Source organism: Mirounga leonina, unplaced genomic scaffold, assembly GCF_011800145.1.
Source record: "Mirounga leonina isolate KUSES-001 unplaced genomic scaffold, KU_Mleo_1.0 Mir_174, whole genome shotgun sequence".
Taxonomy (NCBI): Eukaryota; Metazoa; Chordata; class Mammalia; order Carnivora; family Phocidae; genus Mirounga; species Mirounga leonina.
Genome location: NW_023270451.1, coordinates 50277701 through 50293556, shown reverse-complemented (window position 1 = coordinate 50293556; position 15856 = coordinate 50277701). Strand labels below are relative to the sequence as shown.

Here is a 15856-nt window from a genome sequence, read left to right as displayed (position 1 = left end):
TTGAATAAAAGCAGGAGGAGGAGAAGGAGAGCTCTCTACCAAGTCTGATAGCTTTCACAATATTTCGTGAATTTTATAATAAGCTTTCCTCAGAGCCTCAACAAGGAGAGTAAAAATTGCAGGATCTCCCAGGCTTATCTAGATTGTGGTACGTTGGCCCAATCCCCTTATCTTGTCTGAGAATGGCATACGACTTTGCTGTATCCTGTTTCAGAACAAAGCACTTAGGTTATATGTCTTTTCTCTATCTAAGATCTGGTTCAGTTCCTCCCAAAACCCCAGAAAAACAGCATTCTGTTCTCATCTTCAAAACAGAAAGTCAGTCTCTTAAAAAAATGAACAAATCATCTACAGGTGGGGAATATAAACATGTTTTGAAATTCTGGAGGAAAGAGATGCATCACACACAGCCAAGTAAATATGACCAGGTTAATTCCAGCACATCCTTCTTCTCATTAGATTTAAAATCCAGCCGTGCTGACTGCACATTACTGTCTCTATTCCTTATTTCCTGCACACCAGACTGAAGGCCCTGAGAAAACTTGACCCTCGGAGGAATAACCCAACTTCTCCAGGGGAAAAGAACTACCTGACCAGAATATTCTTTAGCAACAGAATAAGGAGCTCGATCTTACCATACAAAATTACTTAGAGCAAAACTAGATAACTTCTGAATAGAGCAAATTATAATTTCTATAATGTGTAGACGTTGCTGGTCACATTGCTACAGGTTGTGTGTTTGTGGTTTGTTTGGTTTTTTTTCTTCAGTTTTAGTTTTGTTTCGTTTTGCAAGAGCAAAAGGGGAAGGGCCTCCTAACAGCCCCCAGGAGGATTCCAGCAAGCCTCGAGGTTCCCCTGGCTTCTTACTGACTTCAGCTGGCGAGCACAGAAGGGCACGATGTTGCTGTTGCTGCCACTTGGGTTTGTCCTTTCGAAGCACTTTTTAACTCAAAAAACCTGCCTCCCAGGGACTCCTTGAAGCTCTTTCCGGGCGCAAGCATCTGGTGCACACGCTCGCTCTCTCTCTCTCTCTCTCTCTCTCTCTCTCTCTCTCTCGGTTCTGCAAGAGGAAGGAGTGGGTCTGTGAGTGTTTGTATGTTTTTCTAGTCTCTTCACACATATGAAAAGTGTGTATATGTGAGAGTGTGGGGAGTGTGTGGGGGGGTCAAAGAGCGGAAGAGAAGCTTCCGTGGCCCCGGCTTCAGTGTCCCTCGGTGGGCAGCCTCTGTAGCCAGGCTGGTCTCTCCTGGTGCACGCTTCTGAGATGACGTCCCTCTGGAATATCCTTTTGGCGACAACCCTGTTCTTACTCCTGCCCCTTCACACGTCGGCCTCTCCAGCCTCTGACGACCAGCCCAGCGCCAGACACTCCAGTGGCCACACCTGTGTGGGTAAGTAAGCATTTTGTATATTTTTCAGGCGGACACAACAATGGGGTCAAATACTTTGCGTAGCAAGTCACCTATTTAATGACGTCAATAGCTATGAATTCCAAGTTGGGTGCCAGTAACCTCACCAACACAAAAAACCTTTGAGCCCGAGAGTGAGCATTCACACGACGGCACATAAGTACTCTACACAATTACTCGTTTGAATTAGTTGTAAAAGCCCTCCACCTCGTTGGTGATTGGAATTTTTTTTCTCTTGGATGGGCAACCCTTGTAAGAGTCTGAAACTCTTACCCCTTTCAGAAGGACAGTGGGCACCATCACAGAGTAGAAAGAAGATGGCCTTTCACCTCAGACAGCATCACTTCTGCCATTTTCTACTGCTCAGGTGGTCCTGATCTCTCCACTCAGACTCAATGGTAGGGGACATTGTTCCCTCCTTTTCGCGGGGAGTGTCGAGGAATTTGTGGCCCTTCTCGTTAGCCATGGGGGTTCCTTTGGTTTCTTATGCAAATAGTCCATGGCCCCAAGAGCTCAGGGAGTCTGTTGCTGGTTAGGTTTGATGATGGTTTAGCACCCATTTCCCCAGGTCACAACTTCTGGCTAACTCTGCCTCGAGGTGTTGACCTGTCCTCACGGTAAGAAGAAAGGCGAGTGCAGGACGAGGCCGGCATGTGATCAACATTGACTCGGCCCTGATTGTGCTGAGCCAGGGGCTACAGGCGGTTCCAGCTGGGGTCTCACTGTTTGGATTGGTTCCTTCGAGAAACAGACTCAGAAATTTGTGCACAGGGGAGTTTATAGAGGTGTGCTTTTGGGGAAAACACCATGAAGAGGGTGAAGCAGCAGGAATAGGTAGGAGGAAAATATGGGCTATGCTATAGCCTCTCTCTCTCTCTCTCTCTGTCAATCCCACAGAGAATTCTGGAGCCAAATGGCTCTTCAGAGTGGTCTGAGGTGGGTCTAGACCCTGGAACTGCCACACTGAACAGGCACTGCTATGAACTGACCCCAGTGGGGAGCTCCCTTGCGTGGGGGCAATGCCTACAGAGACACTCGGTGCGAGCCCTTAACACCAACAGTCCCAGCAACAGGGGGAGGGGTTATCTCCTAAAAGGGAATCTGGGGGTGCTCTGGTTTACAGGTCCAAACGCGGGGTGTGTCTTAGGAAGCAGTGAGGGAAGCTCATTCACAGCTGGTAGTAAGAGGAAGAGCACCGTGGAGGAGGCAGGAGAAGAGAAGGGATGCTGGCGGGGCTTCTGCTCCTTTCTGGTGAAAAAGCAGGATGATCTGACTTCAAATCCACTGGCACAAAGGCACTTTCCTCCGTGTCCACTCGCCTCATGGTCATGGAATGGCCACCACATGCCAGGGCCTGCACTCCGAGCTAGAGATACAAAGGTGAATAACCATAATTTCTAAAATGCCTCTGTCCTCAGGAATTGACTGTCCAGTTTAGGGGGAAAAAATGAGAATCAGTTCTCATTACAGTTCTGATTACAGTTCTTTAAAGTGAAAGACAAACTGGGTGCTTAGTGCACGCGGTAATACCCCACTTCCCAGGAACCCTATAAACCGCAGTGTCCATGGGAGAGCCAGCAGAAAGCCCAGAAGCACAGAGCAAAGGCTGGTCATTTCAAAGCAAACAACTGCTGACTGCAAGAACCTCATCATGTTCATAAAGTCAGCCAGAGGAAGGTGAAAGTATAAGCTGGGTGAAAAAGAGGAGGAGTGGGGTAAAGGGTTAGAATTTTAGAAATGTTTCTACCCAAGTGTTGCTGGTCAAAGAAGGAAGCTGCAGGGGTCTCAAAGATCCCATTGCCATTACCTCCCTCTTGAAAGGCGCTGGGCAACAAAAATCTCCTTGAGAAAAGTGGATCAGCCAGTTGGATTTCTGATCATCCAACTGAGCGGTCAGAGTCTGAAATTCTTACCCCTTTCAGGACAGTGGGCATCATTACACAGTAGAAAGAAGATGGCCTTTCACCTCAGACAGCATCACTTCTGCCATTTTCTATTGATTTATATGAACTACCTCATTTAATCATTAAAATGACCTTATGGGATATATCATCATTATTCCCACTTGGCAGGAGAAACAATTGAGACTTAGAGAAATAAGCAACTTGGCCAAGTTTACACAGCCAGTTAAAACTTGCCTTAGATTTCACTATAAGTGTGATTACGGTTTTTTTAAGGGATTAGGTTGGGGCAATATATTTCTTCCCCACATTTTTTTAAATAAAATTTTATTTTCTAGCATTGTTGAGATATAATTCACATACTATAAAGTTTACCCCCTTTAAAGTATAATGTTTATTAAGCATATTCATAAGCTGTGTATTGATCATCAATATTTACTTCAAACACTTTTATCAGGCTAAAAAGAAACCCAATATTTATTAGCAGTCGCTCCCCATCTCCTTTCTTCAGCCCCTAAAGGGGGTCTCAATGAACACTTCATATAAATGGAATAATATGATACATGGTCTTTTGTTATAGACTTCTTTGACTTAGCATAATGTTTTCAAGGTTCATCCAGGCTGTAGCATGTACCAACTTCATTTCTTCTTATGAATGAATAATAGTTCATTGTCTGGATATGCCCCACATGGTTTATCTAGTCATTGTTGATGGACATAGGGGTTGTTTGCAGTTCTTAGCGATTCTGAATAATTCTGCTGCAAATATCCATGTACGAGGTTTTTGTGTGGACATTTGTTTTCTTTTCTCTTGGGTATATACCTAGGAGTGGAATTTCCAGGTCATATGGTAACATTTTGAGGACCTGTCAGACTGTTTTCTAGAGCTGCTGCACTGTTTTACATCTCTACCCTCAGTGCATGAGGGTACGATTTCCCCACAACCTTACCGATCCCTTGTTATTACCCAGCTTTCTTATTATAGTCATCCTAGTGGATATGGATGGATACCTCATTCTAGTTTTGATGTGAATTTCCCAAAATGATAATGATGTTGAACATCTTCATGCTTATTGACCATTTACATACCTTCTTTGACAAAATGTCTATTTAAGTCACTTGCCCTTTTATTTTTAAGATTTTATTTGTTTATTTAGAGAGCACGAGGTGGGGAGGGGCAGAGGGAGAGGGAGAGAGAGAATCTCTAGGGGACTCGACGCTGAGCCTGGAGCTGGAGCCTGACGCAGGGCTCGATCCCAAGACCCTGAGATCATGACCTGAGAGGAAATCAAAAGTCAAACGCCTAACTGAATGAGCCACCCAGGCACCCCTCATTTGCCCATTTTTAAATTGGGTTACTGTCTTTTTATTGTTGAATTGTAAAAGTTCTTTATATAATCTAGATATATATCCCTTATCAAATATACGATTTGTAAATACTTTCTCCCGTTCTGAAGGGGTTTCTTCCCTTTCTTGATGGTATCCTTGGAAGTGCAAAAGTTTTACATCTTGATGAAGTCCAATTTATCTATTTTTTCTATTTTGTCTGTTGTGCGTTTTGTGTCATATCTAAATCCCATATTTTAAAAAATTGTTGTTTTAACTATTGTCTTCCTTTTGTCATGTGCCCATCCCCTTACCTTGTTTCCCAAACATTGGGTTTTGGTAACTCTGAGTATAACTCTTGGGGTTGTAAGTAACAGGAATTAACTTGAGTTGAGCTAGGGTAAGCAAAAAGAAAAAGGAAGACATTTTCTTAGGAGAATCCCAAGAATGAATTTTAGAACCAAAAGGCAGAAAAATAGAGCTGACTCTGTTTTTCTAAACAGTGAGCCAGGATCCAAAAAAGGTTGGCTGCCAGGGCCCCAGGGAGTTCTCTCTGGCCTCCTGGTACTGCCTTCATCTCTGACCCTACAGACCAGCTGGTTTTCTTGCTCTAGGCCCTTTGGCAGATCATGCCCCCCCCAGTCCAGAGTTTGCCTGCAGTCATTCAGCACACACAGAGATGGACTCTCCTTCTCGTTGTTAATCCAAGAATCTGGGTCAAATCTTTAGACCACTGAGTAAGGGGCAGGTGGCAGTGAGGAGAGCTTACTGCACAGATGTGTTTGTCAGAGAAGACACCTCTCACGGAAGTGGGGATTGCTGTGACTGGAGAGATACTCTAAGAGAAACCACCACAGAAGTTACTGAGTGAGTGAACCAACATCCCTGTGTAAACAAACAACTTCAGCTTCAGACCCAAAAGGAGTCTTTGTAGTAGGGACCAACCGGCAGACCTGGAGGGCATGGTCTTAAACAGATTCCGAAATCCAGCTGTGCAAAGCCCCAGTGGCCCCTCTCCCAATTTACCATAATTTGTTTGCATGGAACTGTACATCCCATTTGATCACTAAGCAAACGCTGATTCCACTGTCTGTGAACAAGCAGTGCCTCTTTCTGCCACTTTCCAAATGTTATGGAATCAATAATAAGCCACGTTCATTTCTGCAAAACACCGTTTTCTTTACATGGGTGATTTAGGGGCAAAGTAATCTTTATGTTTTTAAATCATTGACATTTTAAATTAATTCATTGGGTTTTGAGGGGATTTATTTATTTATTTAAACCACTATGTGGTGCTCAGGAAGCCTTCTAAAAGGTTTTTAAAAAAAACAAAAAACAAAAAACCACCTTTCTCCCCCCTCATTCACGTTTGGTTAAATTTACAAAACAGCTTCAGAGCCCGTTAAATCCCCCTCTCCCCACCCCCCAGCCCTGGCGTCCCACACAGAGTGGTCAGAGGTGACTTTATAGTTTGAATGATAAAGAGAAAGTGATGAGTGGTAAGATGACAGTGTCACTGACAAAACTAGGAAAGATTTAGACAGAGCTGGCAGAGAAGTTTGAAAATTTATGATCAAAATTTTATATCCAGAAATTTCATTTTCTCTTTTTCTCTGTAACTGAACACTTGTTCCTAAGCCACCACTGCTTAAACACTTCATCTTAGCCCTTCTGTGTTTAAATTTATCCTCCCCACCCCTTCAGGGTTCTCTTCTTTCCTTTCTGAGGGTTGGTCTCAGTTCTGCAGAAGGGCTTATGTACCCCTCTGCCATTTAAGTTCTCGGCCTCTGAGGGTGCGCCTCTGTCCCCAGCCCCCAGAGCTCCCAAGTGGGGTGTCACGGCTGGTGTAGCTCTGGGGCTTATCTCAGCAACGCGGTCACTCATGGAGGACCCGCGGCTCACGTCCACTTTCCGGGTCCTGCAGACCGAACTGCTCTAGAGGGTCACCCCCTGGTTCCCAGCTCAGCCCCCTGCACTTTGTCCCCCACTTTTCACACCTTCTCCTCTCCTCAATTCCCCTACTTTTATTTTTAAATTATCATAGAATTTAACCCCAACCTTAGCACAATGGTAGGTTTCCGATCATCTCAACTTTACTACATCTACATTTGCCTTTTTTTCCTGGATTGTTCTGGGCTCACAACTCTGAAGAGAAAGACCCCAAAAACACTCCAGAGAGAGAAAACCACAACTTTGGGGAAAGGTCACAAAGTGAGCAAAACCAAAAGAACTCAACAGTATGCTTTTCTTCAGGAAGAATATGAATACATTCTGGGGAGGAGGGTGAAACTAGAACATAGATCAAATATACTATGGGAAAGAGGAAAGAAAAGAATGTTACAAAGCATTAAGCAGAGTAAAATCCCTGTACAGTTATGATGTTTCCATCTGTCTATTTATGTAGCTATTTACATAGCTCTGACCTATGTAGATGAACAACACATGCCAATCAAAAGACAGATTGATCAAATAGATAAACAAGGCAAGATCTAACTATATTCTGTCTCCTAGAGACACACTTTAGATTCAGAGACAAATGGGTTTAATGTAAGATAGTTGGAATAAATAAATTATTATCAGACAAAACATACTTTAAGATATGAAATAATCCTGAGGTGCCTGGGGGCTCACTCAGTTGGGTGTCCAACTTTTGATTTCAGCTCAGGTCATGATCTCAGGGTCATGGGATCAAGCCCCACATCCAGCTCTCGATACTGAGTGTGGAGCCTGCTTGGGATTCTCTCTCTCTCTCCCTCCATCACTCCCCTGCTCATGCTCGTTCTCTCTTAAAAAAAAGAAAAAAAAAGAAACAATCCTAAGACAAAGAAGTATCTTCCATAATGATAAAGAGGTCAATATATCAAGAAAGAAGTGACAATTGTAAATGTACATACACTTAATAACAGAGCCCCAAAACACAAAAATTTAAAAATTTAATTAAAAATTTCAAAAGAAAGATAGTTCAACAATACAGTTGAAAATGTCAATGTTCCTCCCTCTGTAACTGATAGAACAAGGGGACAAAAAGTAAGTAAGGTTATAGAAGACCTGAACAACACTAACAACTAACTTGACCCAACTAACATCTATAGAACACTCCATTCACCTACAGCAAAGTACACATTATTTTTTAACTATACATGGCACATTGTCCATTATAGACCATATACTTGACAATAAGACCAGTATCAATCCATTTTTAAAATCTGAAATCATACAAACATTTTTGCAGTTAAATTAGAAATCAACAATAGGGGGGCGCCTGGGTGGCTCAGTCGTTAGGCGTCTGCCTTCGGCTCAGGTCATGATCCCAGGGTCCTGGGATCGAGCCCCGCATTGGGCTCCCTGCTCAGCGGGAAGCCTGCTTCTCCCTCTCCCGCTCCCCCTGCTTGTGTTCCCTTTCTCGCCATGTCTCTCTCTGTCAAAAAAAAAAAAAAAAAACTTTAAAAAAAAAAAAGAAATCTGGAAAAAAAAAGCAATGTGTGCAAATAAGACAACACTTCTTTTTAAAAAACAGATAAAAGAGGAAATCATAGGGAAATTAGAAAATAGTTTGGCTTAAATGAAAATGAAAATACAATATATCAAATTTTATGGAATGTAGCTAAATCAGTGCTTAGAGGAAAATTTAAAACTTTAAACACTTATGCTACAAGAAAAATCCAAAATTGGCAAAAATCCTTGACAAAATATTAACAAACTGAATTCAGCAACATATAAAATGAATTATACACCATGACCAAGTGGGATTTATTCTAGATATACACAGTTATTTTAACATCTGAAAATCAATTAATGGAATATAGTGAATTAGTAGAAGCTATAACTACATTAGCATCCCAAAAGAAAGAGAAACATGATTTGACAAAATCTATCACCCATCCATGTCAAAAACACTCAATAAATAATAAAATAAAAAGGAGCTTTCTTAACCTGATAAAGGACATCTACGAGAACCCTACTGCAAGCTTCATATTTAATGATGGAAGACTGAATGCTTTCCTCCTAAGATCAGGAACATAGGAAGGATGTCCACTCTCACTACTTTCAATTTTTATTGAAAATTCTATTCAGTTTAATAAAGAAATAAAAATAAGAGAAGCCAGCAAATTGGAAAGGAATAAGTAAAACTGCCTTTATAAGTAAAACTGTCTTTATTTTCAGACAGCATGACCCTGAATAGAAAATCCTAAGGTATCTACAATAAAATGACTATAATGAGTAGGAAAGTTTAATAAGATTGCAGGATTCAAGATTAATATAAAAACCAATTATATTTGTTTATATTAACAATAAATTTTCAAGAATTGAAATTAAGGAAACAATTCCATTCACAATATAATAAAAAAATACCTAGGAATAAATTTAACAAAAGGAATTCAATTACTCTATACTGAAAGCTAGAAACCATTGTTGAGAGAAACGAAAGCATGCTTTACAGAAATGGAGAGAAGCATCATGGTAATGGATTGGAAGACTCAGTGCTGTTAAGATAGCAGTGCTCCCCAAAGTGACCTATGAACTAAACACAACTCCAATCAAAATCCTAACATCTTTTTTTGGTAAGAACTGGTAAACTGATCCTAAAATTTAATGAAAATACAAAGAAACTAGAATAGTCAAAAATTTTGAAAACCATTGTTGGAGAAGTGACATTATCTGATTGCTTATTTCAAATCACACACAATTATTAACTCAAAATAGATCATAGGTCTCAAGGTAAGAGCTAAAGCTATGAAACTTCTAGAAGAAAATGTAGAAGAAAATCTTTGTGACTTTGGATTCAAAGATTCTTAAATATGACATCAAAAGGGCTATATAAGCAGAAAAAATTTATAAATTGCCTCATTAAATTTAAACATTTTGCTCTCCAGGAAATGTCATTAGAAAGTGAAAGGAATATTGTGAGAAAATATGCACAAATCATATAAATTTCAATATAGCAATGATTATTTTAATGTTATTGACAATGTTCACTTTCAAGACCCCATATTTTAATATATTCAGTGTAACACTTAGAAGCATATAGATTTCAAGGTTCAACTGATCTGGATTAGAATCTCTTAGCCAGTTAGCAGTAGAATCACTGCTTGTTTAAAAGGCCTTATATACGTTGTTTAACTTCTCTGAGCCTCATATTTCTCATCCATAAAATGGGAAGTAATAATCTCATGAGGAGGAGGATTAAATGAGACACCATTTGCAAAAACACTCAGCAGAGAGCTGAAACGAAGGTATTCTAGAAAATGTCATTTCACATTTTCCTAGAGCTTAGTAAGGTAAAGGGCAGCTATTAAAAAGCTTATTGAATGAGAAATTATTTGATAAAATATAATTTATTGTTTTTTTTCTAATTATAAAGGAGTATGTGCCTTTCATAGAGATTTTAGAAAATACTGAAGAAGATTTTTAAAGAATAAAACAACTGTGGGGTGCATGGGTGACTCAGTTGGTTAAACATCTGACTTGGGCTCAGGTCATGATATCAGGGTCCTGGGATCCAGCCCTGTGTTGAGCCCTAATTGGGCTCTGTGCTCAGCAGGGAGTCTACTTGTCCCTTTGTCCTTCCCCCTTCTCAAGCTCTCTCTCTCTCTCTCAAATAAAGAAAATCTTTAAAAAAAAAAAAAAGGAATAAAATCAACTGTAAACCCAAAACCCAGATGAACACTATTGATATTTTGCTATATTTGCTTTCAAAATTGTCTAGGTATGTATTTATGGGGTTTGGATCTTATTTTATTGTTTTGTTTGATTTCTAAATCTGGATTGCTAAGAAGACAATCTAAAATCGAACACTTTTTTTTCAACAAAACATTTGTAAGAACTTTGGTAGTAGTAAGTCTTTGCCAGCAGGTGGAAATTTTTCAAGTTAAGTAGGTTTGTACATAAAAACTGTTGGGCATAGTCAAAGATCATCTATTATTTCTATCTATCCAACTGTCATCTATCTACCTATCTATCCCTCCACCCATCATCAGTCTATCCTTCTTTCTATTCATCCATCCATCTATCCACCTACCCACCTACTCACCCATTCATCTGTTTTTCTATCCATCTATCTTCTATCTCTAAGTATCTCTTTTAGAATTCAAATATAGACGTGAAAGAAAAATGAAGCCATACATTTTCTGAAAGATAATCTGATTAGTTAATGCCTTTTTTTTTTTACTATTTTTTTTAAGACTTTATTTATTTATTTGACAGAGAGAGACACAGCGAGAGAGGGAACACAAGCAGGGGGAGCGGGAGAGGGAGAAGCAGGCTTCCCGCTGAGCAGGGAGCCCGATGCGGGGCTCGATCCCAGGACCCTGGGATCATGACCTGAGCTGAAGGCAGACGCTTAATGACTGAGCCACCCAGGCGCCCCTAGTTAATGCCTTTAATGATAAGGTCTGACTTTGCTATTTCGGATTATACAGAGGATATTTCTCATAATCTGATGAACTAAATCTGCAGCTCCAACTTTGACAAAAATATATAAAATTGCATTATGATAAAAGATTTTACTTAAAATATTATATAGGCAAAAGTATTGAAAAGAACAATATTTCAACATCCTAATCCTTTCTGAGTATATTAAGTTCTAACAGGGTCTCTCTAGGTGAATTGTAATAGGTATAATTAAAAGAGAAGTCTTAGTAAAACTTTTTTCTTATTTTAATATACTTCCCAGAAATTGAGAAAGACTCCATTGATTAGATAACAAATGTTTTTGCAAGTCGGGTGGTTTCTAGTTCTTTGCTTTCAACACGATTGAAGGGGCACTTAATGGAGTTGTCAGATGATGGACCATTTGGAATAATTTCCAATGATAGATCACCTTAAGGTTTTTGACATTTAACTCAGAAGGAGTAAAAGAATTGAGTGACATCACTCTATCAAAAGTCCTTGCATTTCCATTTACTTAAGTAAACATGTTTTCTCAGCACCTACCTCTTTAAAAATGAAAAGTGGGAACAGACATGATACTGAGCCTTGCCTATTTACATGAATAAGTATTATTCTTCAACAGATGTAAGTACTAATCAAAAAGGCCAGTCATCTCATTAAGAAGTGCAATTCCAATAAAATTTTACTTTTATTATTTAGGAATTGTTCATCAAATTGGCAATACATACTGCTTAGAAAAGTTAATTTTACTAATAATGACAACTCTATCCAGAAGAATTTTTTAATACTTAGAGTTATATTCACAGGAAATTAAAATTTTTATTTAAATTTTACTCATATTTTTAGTGTTAAGAAGTGTAACAGTGCAATCAATAAAATACTTTCAACCATAAAAATATATTACATTGGGATGAAATTCTATAGTGGAAGAAAAATTCAAGGAAGTAGACTTTTATTGAAGTATGAATTCAAGGAGAGGGATTATCAATATAAATTTCTCACTGTGAAAGAAGAGTTTGAGCTTATTTTTTTTCAGGGGATGAGAGTAGGTATAAATCACTATAGTGGGGCGCCTGGGTGGCTCAGTTGGTTAAGCGACTGCCTTCGGCTCAGGTCATGATCCTGGAGTCCCGGGATCAAGTCCCGCATCGGGCTCCCTGCTCGGCAGGGAGTCTGCTTCTCCCTCTGACCCTCCTCCCTCTCATGCTCTCTGTATCTCATTCTCTCTCTCTCAAATAAATAAATAAAATCTTTAAAAAATAAATAAATAAATAAATTAAATAAATAAATAAATGAATAAATAAATAAATAAAAATAAATCACTATAGTATTTAGATTCCTTTGGATACATAGAGATTAATGTATGATTTCTACTCTAATATTTACAGTCTGCCTAGAATTATACTCTTTGCAACTATTTAAATTGATATCCATTAATAATACTTTAACATCCATTAAATGTGGAAGGGGTACATAGATTTTTAAATTTCCTTTATGGGGTACAAAGCAAAATATTTGAAACCATTGGTGTATACTCTAGACTCTAGAGCATCTGGAGCCCATGCACTGTGGTCTGCCCTTCAGGGGTCCTCAAGATGGGGTCTCTTCCTATCTCTCTCACTCTGTCTTTCCCACAGACCCTGGGGTCTTGGCCAACTCTTCTCTTTCTCATATCCAAGTCTTTAAAAATGCTACGCCTCTCTTCTCGAAGGCCTTCCTGCATTTTTCTGTTGAATGAGGTCCCCCCATTCTCTTAACACTCAAATTCTCCAGGAAACTGTCACCGGTTACTCGAGGCAGAGTTCGTTTCTTCCTCTTCTGTGCTTCCAAAACATTAACAGGTCCCTGTACCAGAGCGCTTACAGGCTGCCAGGACTAGACTGTTTCTCTAGTCATCAGGCTTCCCTCCTGGTCTGTGACTTCACTTATTCACGTCTGTATCCTAAGCCTCTGAGCACATAGCAGGTGCTTATAAGTATGCATTGAATTAATAACAGGATGGGATGGCTCCTGTGTCTGTACTCTCATTTCTTTATTATTAGCGTTTTATATATTTCGAAATTAGCCAAGCCAACCATCCTGCATCTCTCAGCACAGTTTGCTTATTTCTTCTCACCGCCATTACTTGGCACTCTGCTCAGCCTTGAACGTGCTCAGCCTCTCACCAGGAAATTGCCCTCTCTCGTTGCCAGTGTTCTTGCGAAAGTTGGAAGTTTGGAACACGCTGAGCATTTTCTCATAAAGACGGTGTTCTAGGCGATGGTCGGGTTAGGCCACAGAGCCTAATCTGCCGAAATGGAGTGAAAATACTAGCTATCGGCAATAAAAGCAAATTCGGCCATAGAAAAGTAAAAACGCTATCGATACCACAATATGTTTTTCAAAGACAAGTTTCTATTTTAAAAAGAGTCACGGACGGGCGCCTGGGTGGCTCAGATGGTTAAGCGTCTGCCTTCGGCTCCGGTCATGATCTCAGGGTCCTGGGATCGAGTCCCGCATCGGGCTTCCTGCTCAGCGGGAAGCCTGCTTCTCCCTCTGCCTCTCTCTCTCTCTCTCTCTCTGTCTCTCATGAATAAATAAATAAAATCTTAAAAAATAAAATAAAATAAAAAGAGTCACGGAGACTGTATCTTCACCCCATGGTCTCAGCAGTTGGAATAGAAACTGACAGTAGGCATTTGTTAAATGCCGACTCTGCTAGACAGTATGTGCATCTTTATGTGTTGGATCACTTAAGCCTCACGACAATTTTGCCGAGTGTGTCAGATAGCCTGTGCTGAGTTACAAACCGCTCCACACTTCTACAACAGTCATTCATCAGCTTACAGTCCTGTGGGCTGGCAATTTGGGGCTGGGCACAGTTGGGAGGGTCCTCCCGCTGGTATCTCCTGAGCTCCCTCCTGCTGCTGTATTCAGCTGGTAGACGGTGGAATGACAGGGGCTGGGTGATCTAGAATACCCGCATTCACAAATCTACTCGTTGGCAGGCTGTTGGCTGGGCACCTTGATTTCCCTTCCCATGGCCTCTCCAGCAGGCTGGCTCAAGCTCACAGCTATAAAGTTCTAAGAGGGCCAAAGTGGAAGCTGCAGGGCTTCTTGAGGTCTGGGTTCAGACCCGACATGCTGTCATTCCCTCCGCAGTGCACAGGTTACAAAGCCAGGTTCATTCAGAAGACTGGGAAGTGGGTCATCCCTCTTCACGGGAAGAAGTGCAAAACAGTCGTGGCCATGTTTAGTGTACTGTGCAAGTGGGCATTATTATTCTGTTTGATGAGTGCCAAAATCTGGGTTCAGAAAGATTAACTGTCCTTCCAAATACATCAGCTCGTAAGTCATAGAAGGAGGAAGGGAGCCCAGGTCTGTCTGACCCCCACATTCTTCTACTCTCTCCTGGAATGTAGCTTCTTCCTTCTCTTCCCTCCCTTGCATTTTTTTCTTCTTCTCCCACCCACCTCTTCCTCCCTGGGTGTTTGCTACCATCTTTGGCTTAGTAACTAATAGCTTAGGGAAACCAGACTGAGAGTAGGATAATTGTAAGTGATCATTTTCATACATTTCTATTTTCCTTTCTTTTCACCAACATGAGAAATAATGTAAACATGTAAAGCCATGTCCTCTGCTCCCAGCCAAGCAGAGAAATCTGAGGAGAACAGAATTGAGGGGCACTGTGGAGGCAGGTGGGACGTACTAAGTCACGTGAGTCCAACAGGGATTCAGGGACCCAGGTGTGGCGTGGCTCCCAGACCTGTGCTCTGCCCCTCCCTGGGCCCAAACCAGGAACAAAGGAGTCAGTTTTGATTCTCACTTTTCCTCATACTTCTTTCCTTCACACATCACTTCATTAATAAATTGTATCGGGTGAACCTCCACAATAGATCCCGAATCGGTCTGTTTTTCCTCTGTCCCCCCTGCCACTTGTTATTCTCTGCGATCCACCATCACCTCTCTCCAGGAACAAAATAGCCTCCTACTTCCTCTCTCTGCTCCCACCTTTGTCCCCTAAGGGCCTTCCTCCCCATGACAGCCAGCATGGTAACTTAAAGACATAGATCAGATAGCAGTAGCTCCTTCCAACAAAACCCAGTCATGGCTCCCCATCACTTTCTGGAAAAATCCCTGGCTCTTTTGCAATCTACAAATCCCTCAAACCTGGCCTCTTCCTTTCCCCCCACCTCATCTTTCACCACTGGGTTCTGGTGCCAGGCTTTCCTAGTTTTATGCCATGAAGTGGGTGTCAGCAGCCCCCACCTCTTACAAAACTTGCCCCAGCTCCTCATGATCCTTTCCATTATATTAGTTATTTTTTGTGTGTATTCTACAGAGAAGCCTTCTTTATTGGCTCTAGCTAAGGTTTATAACACCCCCATCCTCATTACCCTCTGCTACTTCACCCTGTTCCTTTTCTTCATAGCACCTGAATTATTTATAATTCTTTGTTTACTTGTTTACGATCACTTTTCTCTAATAGAGTATAATCTCTAAGAGGGCAGGAACTCTATCGGTTTGTTTTCAGCATGTGCTCAGAGCCCAGCATAGTGCCTGCATCTAGAAGGAACTCAGTACATACCCTGTTCCAGTCCTAGCTCTCCTGCTTACTAGCTATATACTTGGCAACGTACCTAACCTCTCTGAGTCTGTTTCTGGTCCATAAAATGAGATCAATAATTCCTACATCTAGGAGTTATTGTGAAGTTTGAATGAGATGATAATGTATGCAAAACACTGTGAAAACTGTAGGGCAGGGGCACCTGGGTGGCTCAGTTAAGCATCTGCCTTCAACTCAGGTCATATCCCGGAGTCCTGGGATGGAAGCCCCACGTCAGCTCCCTG

At 41.0% G+C, this 15856-nt stretch overlaps 1 protein-coding gene across 2 annotated transcripts in view; it reads left to right on the top strand.

Moving 5' to 3' along the window:
- Positions 1-585: 585 nt before the first annotated feature.
- The window catches only part of AOAH (acyloxyacyl hydrolase), a 165338-nt gene continuing 150067 nt past the window's right edge, over positions 586-15856 (top strand). Inside the window, exon 1 of one of the 2 annotated variants that reach the window (XM_035020913.1) lies at positions 586-1391. In XM_035020913.1, the coding sequence (XP_034876804.1) occupies positions 1265-1391 (127 nt within the window). In that variant the 5' untranslated portion in view covers positions 586-1264. The remainder of the gene's footprint in view (positions 1392-15856) is intronic. The other variant, XM_035020912.1, reaches the window with a different exon arrangement.